Consider the following 21,669-nt stretch of genomic DNA (forward strand, 5'->3'; position numbering starts at 1 on the left):
TATTGAACTCAGAGTGCCTAGAAACTTGCCTTGGGAGTTTCTACTTTTAGCCCTGATGAAAGAAGAGAATGGGAAGAACTTGGAAGATGAAGTGATGATAACAAAAGGCTAACCACCTCTCCTCCAGAGAGCAGTGCTATGAGTGTGGCTGGTGAAGGACTAAGAGCAAGACCCAATATGGGAGATACAACTTGATTTTCAGACTGCGTATTTCCGTTTGTAGCTCCACAAACCCGGGTGCAAAGTAAGTATTCCGCAATGGAATTACTCTGTGAGTCAAATTTGGGAAGAAAGCTATCAGCATAATCTGAAAAAAAAAGATGAGAAATTTACAAAATAAACATAAATACTTCTTTTAAAAAATTAAAAAGAGAAACCAAGTCTATGATCTTACCATCGGAGGCATCAACAAATTTATTCAGTCGAGCGACCAAGGGCAAAAACAGGATGTGTATGCCTGCCTCATGGCTTACAAGGTACCTGACAAAAAAATGAAACATCAGCTGTAGAGACACAAATATAAAATTTGAACAATTTTTTTTTCATGGTGAAAGGAGCGCCTAGTTACCTGTCGTTAGAAGTGGGATGTTTCTGGAGGTGTAAAGGGCAGTTGAAGGAGGCGTCGTCAAGTAGACCCTCATCCAGAGACAAGCCAAGCTCCAGCTCCACCGACTCAAAGACGTGCAGCACTGGCTGCCCCGCGAGGGAGTTGGCACTACTGGAGGCATTCCACACCTAGATTCCAAAAATACAAAAATTTAACAAATTTACAAATTTACAAAAAATTTAACAAAAATATAATAAAAAGAAGGATGCAAATGACCATTAGAGTCCTAGAGCTGTAAACTAGTTCTAGTTCTCGGACTCTAGTGACTCCGAGAGTTGATTTCATCGCTGCGTCTCTCTGGCACTCCCCTGAATAGCTGCGGGAGAGAGACAGCGACGAAAACGACTGTCTGCAGGGGCCGTACCGCGGAGGCGTCCTTCCGGAGGGCGTCCTCGTCGTCCACCACGCTCAGGTCGCGCATGCTGGCGGCCACGTCGTGGTGCACGTCGTGGTCCTCGGGGGCGAGCAGCAGGCAGTGGTACAGGGTGCCGGCGCAGGTGGCCACCACCAGCAGCGGCGGCGACGTCTGCAGCACCAGCACGGAGCACGCGTCCACGCCGTAGTTGTCGTCCGCAGGGGGGTACATGGTGAGCGGGCCGCGCACCACGGCCTTGGTGCCGCTGGAACATCAAGCCCACATGGTCATGACCACGGTACACTGTGGGCCAGAAGACTGGCGCCGGCCAAAACACTAGACGCGTTTTGAGCTCCAGAGTCGCTGAAAGGGACTCAAAGCAAACGTGTGACCCCATCAATGGATTCCTCGTTCGGAGAGCAATCCATTGGTGGGGTCACACGTTCCGTTCGAGTCCCATTCAGCGACTCTCAAGCTCAAAACGCGTCCGCGATTCCGTCCCCTCGAACGACGCGACGCCCATTCCCTGTTCGCACAACAGGGCGATTCCGAGGCAGAAGTCCTGTCTCTCTCACGCACCCTCGCCCCATGAGTGCGAGAGAGAGTCCTCCCACTGTAAAACAGCCCTCCGCGCCGCGCCGCGCTGCGCTCACCTCTTGGCCGCCAGCGGGGCGGTGACGGAGTATACGTCGCCATTCCCCCGCAGCACCATGATGGGCCATTCCAGCTGGTCCGTTGATGCTGCAGTCAGCTTGCCGGCCGGTGACTGGCACTGAAAAAAAAAACAGCGAAAAAGAATTATAATGGGAATAAAAAGCAAAAGGCGAACGGCGAACAGCACAGGTGGCGCGGCGGCGAGGATAAGGGCGGCCTCGTCCTGCAGACGGATTCCGAGAGTCGTTTTCGTCGCCCCGTCTCTCGCGCACCTCAACGGGGCGCCCGTGAGTGCGAGGGACACAGGGCGATGAAAACGACTCTCGGAATCACTCTGCTGGTTGAACCGCGGCACGTCCGCGTCAGCACTTTAGTTGGCGAACGACGGCGGAGCGCGGCGGCGGCGATGGCGAGCACACCGGGCGGACCTGGGCCCCCGTGGTGGCGCCCTGCTTACTCTGCCCCTCTAGCCAATCCGCGCCCCGCGCTACGCGCCGCCAAGCCACGATTCCAGATTATGTCACCGGGAGACTCTCCGCGCCACGCCACTCTCAAATTAAGTCCCCTCTAATCCACATTTTACACTCGGCTGGTACTCGGCGGCCTCGGCCGCGTCGCGGTGCCACACCGCCGCCACCACCAAATCCCCGCGCTCCAGGCTCTCTCTCTCTCCCTCTCTCTCTCTCTCTCTCTCTCTCTCTCTCTCTCTCTCTCTCTCTCTCTCTCTCTCTCTCTCTCACTTTCTCACGCTCCTTGTCTGTCTCTGCCAGTTAGCGGCAGCGGCTAGTTGCCGCGCTAATGCGGCGCCCTGATTGGCCGCTGCGGCGATACTCCACGACGAAGAGCGCGGCCAGCGCGGAGTATCGCCGCCAAGCACTTCCCTCTACTACTCCTACTATGTTTACACGCCGCCGCTGGTGCGTGACTTAGCGCTAGTGAGGCACCAAAACTGCGTGTAAACGCCTGGTGACCAACCGTAAGGCGGTCAGCCGTAAGTCGGTGACTGACTAACGTAAGGCGCTGACTTAAAGCCGTGTAAACGGGAATGATGACTTAGAGCAGAGGTTGTTTTCGGATTGTGGACAAATATATTTGATTGAATCCAGTGATTGAAGGCAACAGGTTGTCAAATATGGGCAGCAATAAATGAATTAACCATAATTGAGGTCCAGAAAAAATTGAAAGGTCACATAAAGAGTGTTTCAGAGCAAGTCACTCACTTTCCATGACATAACCTTTTTTTATTCATATTTCAAATAATTTGAGGTGTTTTATATTTCTGATATTCGGAAAATTCGAATATTAGAAAAAGCTATGAAGCAAAATTCATAAAATTGAAAAATAAAATGAAAATAAAATTAAGATACTAGCTAGTCACTGGCGTGTAAACCGACCGCGTTTCGAGTGACTTGTGCTAGTCGCTGACTTGAGCGCGCCGTGTAAACATAGTATCCGCCTCGCCGAAGCCGAAGGGCACCGAAGGGCCGGCGGCGCGCATCCGCGAGCAGCAGACCGATTCCGAGAGTCGTGTTCGTCGCTCTGTCTCTCTCGCACTCACGAGACGTCCCCTGCAGGTGCGAGAGAGACAGAGCGACGACGACGACCCTCGCGGAATCAGCCTGCAGCACATGCCGCGCGTCTAGACGACGCGGCGACGACGGCCTGCCGGCTCGTCTTGCATTAGGGGCATTAGCAAGCGTTACGGCGTCGCAACGCCGCGAGACGCGCCGAGCCGCCGAGCCGCCAAGCCACCAAGCACCGCCCGCACGTCGGCCGTTACCAAGCGGACCTAACGCGAACGCGGTCTGACCCGACCTGAGGGGCCTCCCCGTCATAGCAACCCGCTGGATAAGATTCCGCGCGCGGCAAAAAAAAAACAACAAACAAAATTAACGCGAAAAAAAAATCGATCAATTAGGAGGTTGGAGGACGACGGCGAGGCCGAGACCAGGGCGGCGATCATCTTCGCCTGCTCGCGGGCGAGCCGCTCCCGGCCACGCCCTGGGGCACAATCAGCCGCGCTCCCTCCAGCGGACCGATTCCGAGAAGCGTCGCTCTGTCTCTCTCGCCCTCACGGGGCGTTTCTTATGGGTGCGAGAGAGACAGAGCGACGACGACGACCCACGCGGAATCTGTCCGCAGCCGCGCCGCCGCGGTGCGCAAAGGCCACTTTTTCCACCCACAGCCGCCGAGTCGCCGCGTCGCGTCGAGTCGCCCCTCGGTCCGGACGACCTGAGGACGGGAGGAGGAACGGAACGGGTTCGGCGCGGTGCTGAAGACTGATTCCGAGAGTCGCTCTCGTCGCTCTGTCTCTCTCGCACCCGCACGGTGCGCCCGCGAGTGCGAGAGAGACAGAGCGACGAGAGCGACTCTCGGAATCAGTCTGCGGCGGCCGGGCCGAAGCCGAAGCGGCGCGGATGGCGGCAAAGTTTCGGTAAAGGGACAGGAAATTAGACGCGAAACCTCATTTTAAAAACCGCGTGCTCGCCCCGCCGGCCCCGCCGGACGCCACCGCGACGGGCACGCCATTCCGGTCCGCAGCGGCGGGGGAGGGGAGGGGGAGGGGAGGGGGGAGGGGGAGGGGAGGGGAGGGGAGGGGGAGGGGAGGGGGAGGGGAGGGGAGGGGAGGGGGAGGCAGATCACCGACACGACGACGGGCGAGTCACGCCGCCGACGACACCGTTCAGGCCATTTCCGACCAATTTATTTCTCGCGGATGAATCAATGCTAACGAACTTTAAAGTCCTCCCCCCCCAAAAAAAACAACAAAAAAGAAGACAAAGATCGCCAACAAGCTAGCAGCTTCTGACATAAGAATAACAAGCTGACACCTTAATGTGTATTGTACCTTTATGTTTGTTTTTAAGTAAAGGTATACACTGGTTTTGAATGCATTCAGGGTTTCCAGAGTGGTTTTCTGAATTCTGAATGGCAGAAAAATCTGAGTGTTTCTCTGAAGTCTCTGAACGCCATTCAGAAAATCCTGAGAATGGTGCTGCCTATCTGCTAGAAATACCCACCACGGGCGGCGCGAAGTCGAAGTCCACGGCGGTCTCGCCCAGCCCGCCCAGCAGGGGCAGCTTGGCGGAGGAGGTGACGCCGCCGATGGGGGCGCGGCCGAGGTGCCACACGTGCAGCAGGCGCACGTCGGGCTCGGCCGCCGTACTGAACAGCCTGCGGGAAAAGGACGGCTTCACTGCACTGCCACAACGCTGCTGCACTAAACCAAACGCCAAGCGGAAGAAGTCCCGCCGCACAGTGGAATTGCCAGAAGACCGGTGGTGAAGACGGTCAAAGCCCCGAACGCGTTTTGTGCTCCAGAGTCGCTCAACGGGACTCGAACCGAACGTGTGACCCCACCAATGGACTGCTCTCCGAACGAGGAATCCATTGGCGGGGTCACACGTTCGGTTCGAGTCCCGTTTAGCGACTCTGGAGCTCAAAGCGCGTCTAGAGTTTCAGCCGCATGCGCCGGTCTTCTGGCCCACTGTGTCTCGTCGTCGTCGACCCACCTGAAGGAGTTGTCGGCGGTGAGCACCAGCAGGTGGGAGTCGTTGGGCGAGCCGGGGTGCCAGCGGACCTGCCGCACCTCCATGTCGGGCGAGGACAGCACGGAGCGGAGCCTGCAACAACAACAAAAACAACAACATGAGCCATCAACAGTGCTGACAGTGGAGCAGCACAGTGGAAGGGAACCACTGTTTCCTCAGGCTCTCCGAGCGAGTGGTCGGCCGGGCGGCGGTCTCCTGCCTGACGCCTGCGAACGGGCGGCAGCCTGTACCGCGGCGCGCCGAAGTGTAACGGGACTGCCTACCCGTCGTTACCATTACCATTAAGGGCTAGACCACAGGCGCTCCGCTCCGCTGCGCCCGCCGGACCGGGCTGACTGCATGCAGACAGATTCCGAGGGTCGTTTTCGTCGCTCTGCCTCTATCGCACTCACGGGGCGCCCCGTAAGGTGCGAGAGAGACAGAGTGACGAAAACGACTCTCGGAATCAGTCCGCCGGGCGGCGTGTCCTGCCTGGTTGTCCTCTCGGAAGTCCTGAGGGATCGCGGCCAATATTTCTCGGGGCGGCGCTGCGGGGCGCGAGGCACGCACGCCCACGCCGCTTCCGGCGGCGGAGCGGCAAGCATTTCCGATTCGAAACGTGCCGCCGCCGCCGCGCCTCTAGGAGCAGAGGGCCTGCTTGGCCTGCCTCAGCGCGAAGAGACAGTCTACTAAGGAGCGGCCATAAGGTGTCGCGGGCAAAACGCGCGCAAACGGCACCGCATTCAAAGCGGGAAGGACAACCCTTTCCCTCCCCCACCTCCTTTCACACACACACACACACACACACACACACACACACACACACACACACACACACACACACACACACACACACACACAGAGCGAGCGACCGCCAACCAGCAGCAGTCACGCAAAATGTGAAATATGTCTTGGACGGCTAATCTGCAGCAGGGGGTGCCCCCGCAACAATGGCTTTAGGGGCGAAAGGGTCCAGAAGGGGAAAAGGAGGTGGGGGGGGGCATCACGCCGACTGGACGGCCACCTTTGTCTGTCTGTCTGTCTGTCTGTCTGTCTGTCTGTCCATCCGCTTGCCCGCACCGCGCCCTTCCTCACGCATTGGGCCGGACGGTGAGCAAAAACAACGCCAATCTATTTTTCACGCTTTCTTTCCCCCTCCCCTTCACGACACCTACACCAACAAACAAGGCGCGCCTCTCACCTGCCGGCCAGGCCGGCCGGGTCTGGCGATGCCTGGCGGGCCGCCCAGCTCTCTTCGCCCGAAAGCTTTCTGTGTCCGCCGCGTGACGCGACGCATAGCGACGCAGCGACGCAGGCGGAATGGAGAGGTATTCATAATTCCCTCTTGGACTCGCATTCACTCACAGACACACACACACACACACACACACACCACTGTAACGACGCTCGTCAAGGCGAAGGGCACCGGCATCGACGCGTGGACCGCGACCGGGAAACAGCAGGCATTTCGAGAGAGAGAGAGAGAGAGAGAGAGAGAGAGAGAGAGAGAGAGAGAGAAGGCGAAAGAGAAGACAGAGAAAACAAAGACGCCGCAGAGGTTCCGAAGAAAAGAACAACGACAATAAAAACACCATCAAGCATCCGTATGAGAAATCGGCGGACTCCGCCACACCACACACACACACACACACAGCGCCGCGGCGGCGGCGGATTCTGGGTCAGATTTTGGCGAAGCAATAAATAAAAACCGGCTGAAAAGGGAAACAGAAATGATAAATAATAAAAAGGAGGGCGGTGGTCCGCGCGCGCGCGCAAAAAAAGGAAAGGGGCACATGCAGAGGGGAATATGTGGAGTGTCAACCAATCACAAAGAGGGCAAAACGGAGGGGCGGGCAGCATTCGCAGCATTCGGCATCGCACAGCGACGCACGGCCCAAGACATAACATGCAGAGTGGGCCACTCACGCACGAATAAAACAACAACAAAAAAAGGACGCCCGCACGCACACACACAGATGCAGGGAACGGCCGAAATCCATTTTTATAAATACTTAATATGCAAAGCGGGGCGGCAAACAAACGAATGAATAGAACGGGAGCACGAGCCAGACCGGTGACCGGTCGCTTCCCCCACCCACGCACACTCACACACACACACATACACACTTCAGCTGATCGTTTAGGCGGGAAGTGACATCTCCGGACCGGTCCAGGTTGTAGGCACAAGTGTGCATGTGTGCGTGAGTGAGTGCGTGGGGGGTGCCAGTACGGACAGGCGTCAGTCGCACGCAGCCACACACACACACACACACACACACACACACACACACACCACACACACAGACACAGACACACACACAGACACACACACACAGACACACACACAGACACACACACAACCACACAGACACACACACACAGACACAGACACAACACACACACACACACACACACACTTCCGACGCCGATGCGGGGATCAGCTTAATCGAGTTTCCTCCAAAAGGGGTAACACGCGCCGCAAGGCCGCCTGAAGGCCACCGCCGGGCGAGAGCGCGGACGGTGGACGACGCACTTTCGCCCCCGAGGGAGTCTTAAAAACCAGAAAACGGCAACATTTCGAGTTCGGGCTTTCTCTTTCGGGGGAAAGGGAAAAAAGAGAGCAGAACAAAACGGCACGCTTAAAGAGGGCAACTTTGCGAGGTGCGCACTGTACGCGGTTTAGGCAACATATTGGGCGCCGCGTAGCGTTGCGTTGCGGCGAGCGAGCAAGAAAGGTGGCGGTCATACAAAGGATTCGTACAAAGGCACTAGGAGCGCTCTAAGTCAACTTTTATGAGGCCCCGGACGGCGGGACGGCGCGCCGGCTTAGCGCACCGCCCAAAGAGGTGCAAATAATGAAGGAACACAACAACACCCACACGGCGAGCCGAGGGTTCGAAACCCATCGCGCGGCCGCTCCGATAAAAAAAAGAAAATATTCTGAAAAAAAAATTACACGAAAACACTGAAAACAGAGTCAAATAAAAGGCGTCCACCCACTCACGCACGCACCGAACTTTCGGGGCCCTTTCGTTTCGGGGGTTGCGCGGGGTCCTATGCTGGGTGTCATCCCCACTCATACACTCTCTGCCTGTGACATCCCCCCCTCCCCCCTCCCCCCCACACACCGTCACGGCCCAGCCCACACATACTAACGCATGCATGCGTATCTGATCCCTATCTTAGCACACGCACTAATTACTTTTCAAAAGTGAGCTGGACCGGACCGGACTGGCCAGGCATTGCTAAACCCGCACGCACACATTCGCACGCTCACACGCACACACACGCACACACACACGCACACAAGCACGCACGCGCTCCACCACGCCATGAACTGCGGAGCGGCGGTCGCAAGATAGCAGAGCAAAAATCGCACGATAACATTTATTACCGTCTAATCTACCACAAGTCTCAATTCCACCCTTATACAAAACTGTTTTTTTTCTCCTTTAAAAAAAAATGAAGGTAAGAAAAAAAAGCCATATGTAATCCCGCAATTGACAAAAGTAAAAAAACAGACGACGCGGGCGATTTTGGGACAATCTTGTGAAATTCCCTGACCCGATGATCGATTTCCCTGACTTTTCCCTGATTTCCCTGACTCGATTTCATTTCCCTGACTTTTCCATGACTTCCAGGATTTCCCTGACCTGTAACAACCCTGACTAGGGAACGAGGTGCGAGTGCGGCTTGCCTTCCAACCACACACCTCAAACCGCAGAAGTGGAGGGTGGAAAAAAAAAGTAATACAAAAAAAGTGCGACGCACCGGCGGCCGACCTCCTCCTCGTGGTGGTGGAGGGGGCCACGGAGGACCACGTACACGGGGCCACAGCCGGCCACAGCCGGCCACTCCAGACTCAGCCGGGTAATTAAAATTTGTGTGGCGTCATTTTATTTTGCACTTTATTATTATTATTTTTTATTTCCCTGTATCCTTGCTGCTGCTGCGGCGGCCAGCGGCGAGTGGGGGGCGTAGGGGAGTCTAAGCCACTGGGGTGTAATCAGGACGTGGTCGGGCGTCTTCCACCTCCTGCAGACTGATTCCGAGAGTCGTCGCTCTGTCTCTCTCGCACTCAGGGGGGACTTCCGTATAGGCGCGAGAGAGACAGAGCGACGGAAACGACTCTCGGAATCAGTCTGCAGGGCCGCGTCCGACACCTTCTGGCAATCCAGGGCGACGCAGCGCCGCGAGAAAACGAAGCACAAATCGAAACGGCCGCCAGCGACACAACGCAACACCGCAACGCATAAAACCAGCCACTTTTAAAAACGGAAAGTTGCGGCGGTTTCTGACGACCCCTCACTCAATTGCACGACGCGTCTCGCTCCCCATCCGCGTCGCGCGCCGAGTCGCGCGCGATGAGCCAAACACCTCATTTTTGCCGTTATCTTTGAGATTAAAGCCAAGTTTTTATGACTTTGGCCCGCGAGGCGCCCCCCGCGCGTGCACAGTGTGGTGGGCGGGTCGGCGCGATTGCTTCGCTACGTGGCAAACTTTCCGGTCCGAGACGCGACGACGGGCTCGCGGCGGTGCATCGCGGATCTGGCGCGGGCCTCGCGAGGCACAGTGGGCCGGCAGACCGGTGGAGGCGGCCGAAACCCCGGACGCGTTTTGAGCTCCAGAGTCGCTAAATGGGACTCGAACCGAACGTGTGACCCCACCAATGGATTGCTCTCCGAACGAGGAATCCATTGGTGGGGTCACACGTTCCGTTCGAGTCCTGTTTGGCGACTCTGTAGCTCAAAACGCGTCTAGAGTTTTGGCCGCCTCCACCGGTCTTCTGGCCCACTGTGCGGCGCAACCTCTACACCAGAAATCAAGATCGGGTGACCACGGTTGCGCGCCTGCACTGCCTACAGGTGTCTCCAGGAGCGCGTGATCCAAACGAGCTCATAAAAGCCGGGCCATCGCCACGCGCCGCCGTGCCGCCAGGGCCGTCAGCAGTCGGACGTCCCGCGGGCCGCCACCCTCGTCCTTGTCGAGGAGGGTCTTTTAGACATAAAAAAAGCCAAGAACAAGCGCGGGCTGGCGGCCTCGTCGTGGCCAGCACCACTCATTTCCGAAAGAAGGCGTAAAAGCGATACGGCGCGTTTGATTGGCCCGGGGCGGAGCGCGGCGAGGCGCCTTGATGGGCGCCATCCAGGCGATGAGCAGCCTGGAGGATAAAGGAGAGAGAGAGAGAGAGAGAGAGAGAGAGAGAGAGAGGGAGAGAGAGAGAGAGAGAGAGAGAGAGAGAGAGAGAGAGGAGAAGAGAGAGGAGAGAGAGAGAGAGAGAGAGAGAGAGAGAGAGAGAGAGAGAGAGAGAGAGAGAGAGAGAGAGAGAGAGAGAGAGAGAGGCAGAAAAAAAAAGACTTGTCCGATTTTCCATCTAGCAAGTTTGAAACGAGGGGAGCGAGCCGCAGCCAGACCCATGGCCGCCAGGCAGGCGGGCAGGCCACCCAGGGCGGTAAGTTGAGGCCAAGGGAGGGGTGATCGGCCGTCGCCGCGGAGCCGCGGACCCACACCGACGCAAAGCAAAACGAAGGGCAGACGCGGCGTGCACATTAATGCGGCAATCGACTGCCGGCTACAAGTGGCGGAAATCACTCTCACCGCGCGAATCGCCATTTTTTTTTCGCGTTTCGTTTTATTTTTTTAAAAAGAGAAAGGAAACCAGAGGACGCTGAAGTCCAACAAATTACCGGCACGTCAGGGAGGAGGCGAAGCAGGGCAGAGAGTCCCTGGACGGCCGCGCAACGGAACGGACGAGCCGAGGTCGTCGCAAATCCGCTGAGACGCGCACAAAAAAATTTAAAAAAGTTGAATATAAAAAAAAGGGGGGAAGTGTGACAGTCGGCTTCGGCTCCCGTCAGCCCTCGCCGGCCTCACCGCCGGACACCGAGGGAGGGAGGGGCAATGCTCACTTGACTCAGCGCCCAGTGCCCACCGCGTCGCGGCGCCCCGCCCTAACGCGATTACAATCATTATCAGGGAAGGAGATTGACCACGGCCTGGAAGAATCCAACTGGCGCAGCGCTTTACGGTCGCGGCCGCCGCCGTGCCGTCCTCAAGTCCTGCGCGTGACAGCCGCCCCTCCCACCGTGCGTCGCCCTCGCGGTTAGGGACGGGCGATTTCCAAATTTTAGTATCGCGATTGCGATTTCTCATATATCGCGATTTCGTGCGATTAATCGCAAAATCGCAAGAATCGCATAAATCGCAAAAATCGCAAAAATCGCAAGAATGGCAAGAATCGCAAAATCGCAAACAAACGAAACAATACTTATATACTACCCATTATGGCACAAAATCTTTTTAAAAAGTGCCAAAACAAATACCTGAGTGGTCAAATGGCAGGCTAGTGGCACCGACAACACGCGCCTGCCTCGTTCGGTGCAGTGGTCGCGAAATCCATGCACGGTGCGATTTTTGCGATTTAGCGATTTTTTGCGATTTTGCGATTAATCGCTGAAGTTCAAAAACCGAAATCGCACCGCGATTTTTTGAAAAAATCGCATCGCACCTGCGATTAATCGCAAAATCGCCCGTCCCTTCGCGGTCGTCCTCGCGGTGGTCGACCGGCCCGTCCTGGAGGTGCTGCCGGCTGCTGCCCCCTGGAGGCCACGGCGGCCGCCACACCACTCAGCGCCTACCTATGCACCCGCTGTTCAAATTGGTTTGTCACTTCATGACAAAATTGTGGATGACATTGTCGTCATCGTGATATGGCTCCACCGAAGAAGCAAGTCTTCTAGCGCACCTCGACCGCCATCTTGACGGCGTGCCTCGTTCCAGTCGAGGAGCGCCCTTGCTCTGTCTTGCTCGTCGAGAAGCAAGGCAATCAAGGCACCAAGACCACCCCTGTCAAGCCGTACCGGGCCTAGCGCAGTGGCCCCTGGCCTAGTCCAGTGGCCGCCCTACGCCTGGCCTAGCCCAGTGGCCACCATATGTCGAACCAAGCCGTCCCAGTGCCCACCCTATGCCGGAGCCCAGTGGCCACCCTACGCCTGGCCTAGCCAAGTGGCCACCCTACCTACACTGGTCCACCGGCGGCATGCCACCGAAACGCCCACGCGTTAGCACCGGCCCGCGAAGAGCAAACAAATCCATCTGCGGTGCGTGGCGACGGTCGTCCCGGCGCCGCCCCTCTCGGTCTGTCCGTCCGTCTGTCTGCTCATCCGTCCGTCCGCTCGCCCTCTCACTCGCGCCGAGCTAAAGGCGCCGATAAATTATACAACGAAAAGTAGGGGTAGGCAGATTACTTAAATTGCTTATTTGTTGCCATGGAAACGGCGAGCGCGGAGATGCGTAGCCACGCGTGCGAGATAGTCCCTCTCTCTCACACACACGCACCCACACGGCAGCACACGTGAGGGACGGACACACACGCACAACCAACTCTCTCTCTCTCTCTCTCTCTCTCTCTCTCTCTCTCTCTCTCTCTCTCTCTCTCTCTTCGACTGTTTATAAAATGCCCGCATCAGGCGGCCTCGGGAATCGGGCACACTGTCGAAAACTGGCGCTAATTTCGTGTCCTCTGCCTCCTAATGCAGGTAATCACATCGCTGCTGCTGCCCTTTGAGAGCGCCAGCCCTTTCAAACAACAACAACCAACAACAACAACCAACCAACAACAACCACAACAACAACCAACAACAACAAGACCGGCAGCACACGTCGCGGCCCACGGCGGCGGCGCCCCTCGCCCTTTTCGGCGCAACTTATTTATCCGTCTAATTTTTAATGCCAGGCGATTCCTCCTTATCAGTGTGCCAGCGCGGCGCGGCCGGTGCTGCCCTTTCATTCCGACCCATAGCCCTCCGGCTGCCTCTGGCTGGCTGCCTCCGACCCTTTTGTCTGCGTGTCCTCCGGGGCCGCGGGGTCCGCGGAGGGCCGCCAAAGGGTTGTCGGGTTGTCGTCGCGGACCGACCGCGGCCCTACAGTGTGGGCCCGACGCACATCCACGCAACTCGAGCGGAGCCTGCCGCCAGTTGGCCGGGCCGCGTCGCCGCGTCGCCGCGTCCGAGCGGAGCGGCTAATCAGACCCGCCGTGTCGTCGCGACGCGCGCGTGCTTCGGCAGCCAGCAGACTGATGCCGACGGGCGTCGCGCTGTCTCTCTCGCACTCATGGGGCGAGAGAGACAGAGCGACGACAACTGACTCTCGGAATCAGTCTGCAGACAGAAAAGAAAGCGCTAATAAGCTGCCTGCTCAAAGCTGGGATGAAAGAAATGGCAACGAAAATATCGAAATGTTATTTTGACTTTTTAAAAAAAATGGTAGGATGACAGTTTTTTAAGGTGTAAATATCTGAATATGTACCAGTCGGATATTAAAAAAAAACGTCGGTGGGTATTGAAAATTGTAGGCGATCATCGGTGATCATTGATTCAATCGGTGATCATTCCTAAAATCAGTGATCATTCTTGAAATCGGTGATCATGCATATGACTGCAGTCAAACATGCTGCCGGTAAAAAATAGTGAGGTCAGGAGTCATGACTCCTGAAAAATAATTGCCAAACAGGAATAAAAGGTTTCTACCCACGAAAAATAAAACAAACATTGCAGTAATTCACTTTATGAAAATTTTATTTTTCGCATGGACCTGAGGCATGATTGGTCGCGCCGTCCAACCCGTGGAAATGCAGTGTTTCCCAACTTTCGTTACCCAATTTTGGTACGGGACACCCATTCAAAACACCCAAAAAATTCGGAATCGGGTCGTTTCGATCGCCCGAATTTGGGTCGCCGTCCGGCAAAACGGGCGGAGGTCCCGAATGACGCCCCCCTTCCGGGGCTACCACCCAGGTCCGGGGGCCAAACCGCCACGGGGTTTTGGCCTCGCGACCGCCCCGTCACGGTCCACCTCCGGCGCACGCAAAAACCGCACACCCAAATCGACATTATGACTGCCCAAAACACCGCGGGCTCGTCACCAAAATTGGGCAACGGTGCGTGCGCCTCCCCAAAAAAAGGGGCGATGGTGGTGACTCTTTCATTCTCAGTGGAGCCGGCGGCATCTGTCCGGTCGCGCTGCGTGCCGAAGCGAAGGCCGTGGAGGCTGCACACTGCAGACTGATTCCGAGAGTCGTTTCGTCACTCCGTCTCTCTCGCACCTGTACGGGACACCCCATGAGTGCGAGAGAGACAGCGCGACGAAAAACGAGTCTCGGAATCAGTCTGCTGCACTGAAAAAAGGTTGGTTAGGCCAACCTGCAAATAGTTGGATAACGGGGTTGAGGTTGGTCCATCCAAGTCGGTTGGTTGTCGAACTTCTGCTGGGCAAGTCCATCCCCAGTTGATAGAGTATCCAACTGGGGAGGGTAAGGTAGTGGCTGCTGCGTCCAACTGGGTGGTTGGTGCAGGTATTCGGTGGTTGCCACACCGACACCCCCCTCCCCCACGTCATGCCCTGTCCCCACCACACCCACGCGCGCCCGCCCGGCAGCCGCAGCATCTGCTCGTCCGCCGAGCCTCCAGCCGTCGCGTGGCGTGGTGGCCTAGTGGTTAGGCATGTGAGCTCTCACGAGCACGGCCTGGGTTCGAATCCCAGCACAAAAGCCATTCGCCGCCGTCGAGGAAGGTGGCGAAGTGAGAGGAGCAGAGGAGGAGCATACGAAACGATGCGAAGGAGGGGGAAGGAAAGCATACAAAGGGAAGATTGAAAAATTCATTTTTGCTATAATTTTTGGCTATGCAGTTGGGCGACGGATCCTCTTTTCGTGTGTCAACGAAGCCATCCGAGTTGATTGTAGCAACCAATGAGTTGGACGTGGCAACCAACTGACCTGGTTGTAGCAACCGACTCACCTCATCCATCTTAGTTGGACACCGCAGCCAACTAGTTGGATGTCCCAAATATAGCCTCCCGAGTTGGTCACCGTGTCCAACTATGAGGTTGACCCATCCAACTGTTTTTTTCAGTGTGGGTAATCAAATCAATAGCACCGAATGTGTCGAGTCGCCGTGCCAGGGAAACGGTGCGGACGGGCCACGCAACTCACGCAACCCCTTGACCGGGACCAGTCCGACCCAGTCCGCGCGCAACCCGTCACACTGGTTCTGGACTCGCGACCGCGCCGCCCGGTCCACCCCCGCGCACGCACAAACACGCACACGCACAAACACACACACACACAGACACACACAGACACACACGCGCACACACACACATACACGCACGACGCACGCACACGCGTCCTAGTGCGCCCCTCCGCCACCCCTTCTAGCCAAAAACGCGCACTGTTTTATCGTTTCATATTTCAATATCCCTCTCATTATTAATGTCCAGTCATGCTCCGCGCTCCGCGGCGGCGTGCGCGTGCCAGCGTGCGTGCGGGTCTCCGGGCAGCGTCGCCAAGCGCCGGCCGGCAGACTCATTCCGAGAGTCGTTTTCGCCGCTCTGTCTCTCTCGCACCTATGCGGAACGCCCCGTGAGTGCGAGAGAGACAGAGCGACGAAAACGACCCCAGGATTCAAACCTGCAGAAAGGGCCCAAAACCCTCCGACGGGCTTTTTAGGTCAATGTCGTAGAGCGTTACCCGAAAGCACACTGTCTAACTGTCTAACACCAAAAATAAACATTGCGATTTTTGGAATACAATGACGTAGCGCACAGGCAAGGAAGCCGACCCAACCGGCTGAGGCAGAATCAGTCGCCGGATTTCGAAGAACCGTTCCGTCGCTCTGTCTCTCTCGCACTCATGGAGCGTCCCATAAGGGTGCGAGAGAGACAGAGCGACGGACCTGTGAGTGAGAGGCGCCGCATTCACATTCGAACTCCATTCCAGATTAATAAAGAATGGGATGAGGCCACCCCTAAATCACACGCACAATTTTTTTTTCCGCCTTTTCCCCGCCGCCACGCAGCCGTCGCTAAATAATTGTCAGGCCCGAACCTCAATTCCATTTGTATTTACTCACACATCAAACTTGCTTTTTCTGACACAACGCAACGAGAGAGTGAGTGGGAGGGAACGGAAATATTAAAAAAATCACGCAGAATAACAGAAGCAAGAATAAAAAAAACTTTCTTTCCGAGAAGGTTTTGGTGGAGCTTATCAGAAAGGGGTCGCCGTAATACAATATTAAAACACGCATAACGCGCGCAAACAATTATTTTTCGTGCGCGCACGCACCGCGCACGCATAGCGGCCAGGGAACCGGTCCAGCGGGACACTGCTGCCGATGGCCGGCCGATGCGACGCCGGGCAAGCGGCCAGATGCCGGCCGATCACGTCATCGAGGGTGGACCCTGGGCGGACCAGCCCTTTGGGGAGCGGCTCACAGTGGGCCAGAAGCCGGAGGCGGCCAAAACTCTAGACGCGTTTTCAGCTCCAGAGACCCTAAACAGGACTCGAACCGAACGTGTGACCCCACCAATGGGTTGCTCTCCTAACGAGAAATCCATTGGTGGGGTCACACGTTCGGTTCACGTCCCATTTAGCGACTCTGGAGCGCGAAACGCGTCTAGATTTTTGACCAGCTCCACCAGTCTTCGGGCCCACTGTGCGGCTGGGTTGGGCTCACTGCTGTGCAACATTGTACGTTACGCACGGAAACTTTAATGAGAGGAGTATTGACAGCAGCTGGAGCATGCTTTTTAACCTTTAACCTGCAGGTTGAAGGGAGTAGACCAAGACATCCCGTTTCACTTCACACTATTTAGTCGACACAGGCGCATAAAAATAATGTTTAAATTAAAAAAAAAAGAATTTTAAGAAACAATTTAGTGTCTCCTGTGAGTACTGCTCCGAGAGACTCACCTCCCTCCCCTCCCCCCTCCACCTCTCGGAAGGCCCGTCGATAGAAGGCGCTCTAATGCATGCGGTCCACGGGCCCCGAAATCGCGTAAAAATGCAAATCTCGCCACGCACGGACGCGCCTCGCCTCAACGCCCCAGAATAAAGGAAAAATCCCAAACGATTCCCTCCAGGCGCGCCCCGCCCCGCCCCGCCCCGCTCGGCCCTTATGATGACGCAGGCTAAAACCTCAATCAGGCCGTGGCAGGCAGACGCGCCGGACTTCCCCCTCGCGCTGACCGTCGCCCAGGGAAAGAGAGAGAGACAGAAAGAATCCGTACTAATTGCCACGCTCTCGCTCGCAGTCCCCAACAACGCGCCACGCACGCAAGTCTTGGCGATGGAACAGTGACGGCTCGCCCCAATACGGACGCCCACGCACTGGAGAGAGAGAGAGAGAGGAGGGGAAAAAAAGAGAAAGGAAACCACGCATTAAGCGTGATTTATATTTTAAGGTGTTATCAGCGAATACCTTCTCAATGTTTCTGCCAACAATAAAAGGAGGGAAATATAAAAGATAAAAAGGGTTGCGGCCAGAGTGCGTAAACGCAGCGCTCTGTCGATATCTCGCACGGCCGCCGTAAAAGTTGCCGCGCGCGGATTACAAGGATGAAATATAGTTTCGAGTTTTAATTCCGCTTCAACAACTTCCACGCGGCCGGCCGAACCAGTAACGACGCGGCGCGGCGCACAGTGGGCCAGAAGACCCGGGGAGGCGGTCAAAATCCCGGACGCGTTTTGAGCTCCAGAGTCGCTAGATGGGACTCGAAGAGATCGTTTGACCCCACCAATGGATTGCTCTCCGAACGAGGAACCCATTGGTGGGGTCACACGATCGGTTCGAGTCCTGTTAAGCGACTCTGGCGCTCGAAACGCGTCTGGAGTTTAGGCCGCCTGCACTGGTCTTCTGGCAAATCCACTGTGTGCACTGGTAAAACTAAAGCGTAACTTTATGCTTGAGTCAAGCATAAAGTTACGCTTGAAGACGTTACGCTTGAAATCAGGCCTAGACTAGAAATTCCCCCATGCATTTAGATAGGGGGAATGTTGGCAGATGAGCCTGTTACGCTTGATTTCAAGCGTAACCAGATTACGCTTGAAAACAGAGGGTAATGCTACGCTTTAGTTTTACCAGTGTGGCGTGGCCCAAATACTGTGAAAAATTAAAAGGCCACAAAGGCGCGGGGCGGCCAAACGAAATGTCGCCGCCTCGCCCCGGAGAGAGAGTGACTGTCCAAACAGGTGAGCGAGGGCCGCGACTGGGGCCGCGGGGGGTCCGGGGGCCCACGGCTCTAGATAGGTCGAAGCTCGACAATAGCTTCCACTCGGAATTAAAAAACAAACCGGTCGTGAAACAAAAGATAAAGGAGAAAGAGGCGGGACAATGGAAGGGTTGGCCGCAAGGCGCGGCGCGGCAAGGCAAGGCGTGGCAAGGCGGACAGGGCGCAACCTGGCTGCCAGCCCTGGCGGGGCAGCTGCCCGCGCTGCTGCACTCCCAGGGGACAAGCTCGGCCCACTGCACCGTAAGGGCGGCTCCAGGCCACGCAAGCAGACTGATTCCAGGAGAAGTTCCAGTCGCTCTGTCTCTCTCGCACTCACGGGGCGTCCCACAAGGCTGCGAGAGAGACAGGGCGACGAAAACGACTCTCGGAGTCAGTCTGCTGGAGTGCGCCGGTAGGACCGTTGGACGTTGGGCCGAAGAGCACCGACAGACTCCGAACCAAAACCGAACCCACCAACAGAGTCTCCTCCAAAACGAAGACACCCCAGTCATTTTTTGTGAAAGGCGTGTCGACGCTGGACCGCAGGGCGAGTCGAAAAGAGCAAGCCGAAAGCAGACGGCGCCGCCGAAGAGACTCCCCCCACCCACTCATCCCCCGAGGCCCGGGGCGCCCGATTACTATGGTGTCGCGTTGAAGGCAGCAAAGCTCGAAATAAAATCGTAAATACCCCGCGTCTGGAATGAAGTCGCCCTCGGCGCGATAAATTACGCCGCCAAGAATCCCTCCAACCCTTGCGCGACGCACAGTGGGCCAGAACACCGGTGGAAGCGGCCAAAAATGCTAGGCGTGTTTTGAGCTCCAGAGTCGCTAGATGGTGCTGGAAACGAACGTTTGACCCCACCAAAGGATTCCTCGTCCGGAGAGCATCCATTGGGGGGTCGCACGTTTGGTTCGAGTCCCATTTAGCGACTCTGGAGCTTAAAGACTCCGGGTTTTACCCATGCGGTTGCAGGCCCACTGTAACCCCCCCCCGCAAATTGGGTGAAAAATAACATCCCCCACCCGGGCCCAGCGAATTTGCTATTGTGTCGTCGAAAATCCGTACATCTGAGACGAAATTCATGATTTGGGTGATTTGGGCTCTGAGCTCACCCACATTTCAAAATTTAGTATCTTGGGGTTGAAAAAGTTGCCGTCCACGTGAGAGAATTTACACATGTGGAGATTCTCGGATGGCCCACCATGCCCACCTGTAGAAAAGTTAACATTGGGGTTTAAAGCTGAGTTCCTCAACTTGCCCAAAAATGCAAATCATCCATCGAGGGCGCCGCTAACGGCAGACGGTCTCGAGCCGGCTGGGTCAAGTAGCCCCCGCCGGCTCTTCGCACTACGGGGGCCGCACAAGGTCGAGAGGTCGGGCCGAGTTGGAGTTCGGGTTCGGATGCCCGGTGGACCGTTGGACTTGCGAAGAGCACCGACAGACTCCGAACCAAAACGAACCCAACAGAGTCTCCAAAACGAGACACCCCAGTCATTTTTTGTGAAAGGCGTGTCGACGCTGGACCGCAGGGCGAGTCGAAAAGAGCAAGCCGAAAGCAACGGCGCACCGAAGAGACTTCCCCACCCACTCATCCCCCGAGGCCGGGGCGCCCGATTACTATTTCGCGTTGAAGGCAGCAAAGCTCGAAATGAACAAAATACCCCGCGTCTGGAATGAAGTCGCCCTCGGCGCGATAAATTACGCCGCCAAGAATCCCTCCAACCCTTGCGCGACGCACAGTGGGCGCAACACCGGTGGAGCGGCCAAAAATGCTAGGCGTGTTTTGAGCTCCAGAGTCGCTAGATGGTGCTGGAAACGAACGTTTGACCCCAACAATGGATTCCTCGTCCGGAGAGCAATCCATTGGTGGGGTCGCACGTTTGGTTCGAGTCCCATTTAGCGACTCTGGAGCTTAAAAAGCGTCCGGGGCTTTGACCGCCTCCGCCGGTCTTCTGGCCCACTGTGGAACCCCTTCCCGTCGCAAATAAAAGTGCGATGATAACCTAACCTAACCTGCCCCCCATCCCCGCACCGCAAGGCGCCCCGTAGCTTTCAATCCCCGCATCGTCGTCCCCTTCACTGTTATTTATCTCCCGGAAAGCTCCATTCTTCAAGGGAGGAGAGGGGGAAAGGATTAAAATGGAAATGAGGGCGAAGCGGCCAAGGCAAACCTTCTGTACACCGCGGCGCGCCGCGGCGGCGGAGGGCCGAGCGAATTGTTACACCAAAGAAGCGTCATGCACACAGAGCGGAAGTCGCCGCGTAATGGCGCGGAGGAAGAGAGAGAGAGAGGAGAGAGGAGAGAGAGAGAGAGAGAGAGAGAGAGAGAGAGAGAGAGAGAGAGAGAGAGGAGAAAACGAACCGAAAACATGTAACAACATCGTTGCTGCGGGTCGCGGGGTCCACGAATCAAGGCAGGGCGGCCGGCCACACGTTCAACCCCCAAACGACCACACTCACTCACACTCACTCTCTCTCTCTCTCTCTCTCTCTCTCTCTCTCACACACACACACACACCACACACACAGACAGAGTAAAAGGCCGCCAGCTACCAGCCGCGACTGCAAAAATCAAACGAACGGGGCCCCAGCAGCCACCGCAGTGGCCGCCGCGGGCCACGCGCCACCAGACAGAGAGAAGAGAGAGAGAGAGAGAGAGAGGAGAGAGAGAGAGAGAGAGAGAGAGAGAGAGGCCACCCACACACTCCCCGGGCTGCTGCAGCTGGAAGCGCGACAGCGGCGCTCTCGCCCACAAAACCAACGCGGCGGCATCGATGCCATTTTCAGATTTCCAGCGCCACCACACCACAAAAAGGCGCGGCCGGCGGTCCTTTCGCGCCGGCAAACTAGACAAACGCGATACCACAATGAAATTACGGTGCGGGGGCGGGGGGCGAGGAGGAGGAAGGGGTTCAGCGGTCACGGCCAGAATCAACCCCGCGCCAAAGCAACCCGAAAGACACACACACACACACACACACACACAAACACACAGAGGGCGCAGAGCGAAGGCAAGGATGCGATGAGGGTCGTCGAAAAGAGAAGCGAAAAGGGCGGACGGTGCGGCGGCGGGTTACAGTGGAGGGGTTACAGACGGCATTTTAGATTATGCGGGGCCTAGCCGTCCCACGGGACCATAGAGAACTGGACTAGGGACGCCCCGCCCCGGCCCAGCCCGCCTGGCCCGGCCACCACCATATTTCTTCCTATTACTTCATTTGAATACAGTAAATGAGACGCACAGAGACACGCACAAAGGCAAAGGGATAGAGGGCGGGGCGGGGCGCGGCCTGTGGTCAGCTCCAGGTCAGCATGCCTGGAGGGGCCCAGGCGTGCAAACGCACACACGCACACACACACACGTTACCGGGGCTCTACCGCAAGCCGGGGTAGCCAATAGGGAACACACTAAATAGCTCGAACTAGCCGTAAGCAGATAGTGCGGGGCACTTGCTGCGTGTGCATGTGTGTG

At 56.6% G+C, this 21,669-nt stretch overlaps 1 protein-coding gene across 1 annotated transcript in view; it reads right to left on the reverse strand.

Annotated features, from left to right (window-relative positions):
- The window catches only part of LOC117643108 (nuclear pore complex protein Nup88), a 114,373-nt gene that overhangs the window by 1,249 nt on the left and 91,455 nt on the right, over positions 1-21,669 (reverse strand). The window contains exons 3-9 of the mRNA XM_034381791.1: positions 5,129-5,239; positions 4,637-4,790; positions 1,616-1,734; positions 972-1,227; positions 569-735; positions 395-480; positions 30-307 (exon numbers count right to left, since the gene is read on the reverse strand). Coding sequence (XP_034237682.1) covers positions 30-307; positions 395-480; positions 569-735; positions 972-1,227; positions 1,616-1,734; positions 4,637-4,790; positions 5,129-5,239 — 1,171 coding nt within the window. The remainder of the gene's footprint in view (positions 1-29; positions 308-394; positions 481-568; positions 736-971; positions 1,228-1,615; positions 1,735-4,636; positions 4,791-5,128; positions 5,240-21,669) is intronic.

This window comes from Thrips palmi, unplaced genomic scaffold, assembly GCF_012932325.1.
Source record: "Thrips palmi isolate BJ-2018 unplaced genomic scaffold, TpBJ-2018v1 HiC_scaffold_16, whole genome shotgun sequence".
Taxonomy (NCBI): domain Eukaryota; kingdom Metazoa; phylum Arthropoda; class Insecta; order Thysanoptera; family Thripidae; genus Thrips; species Thrips palmi.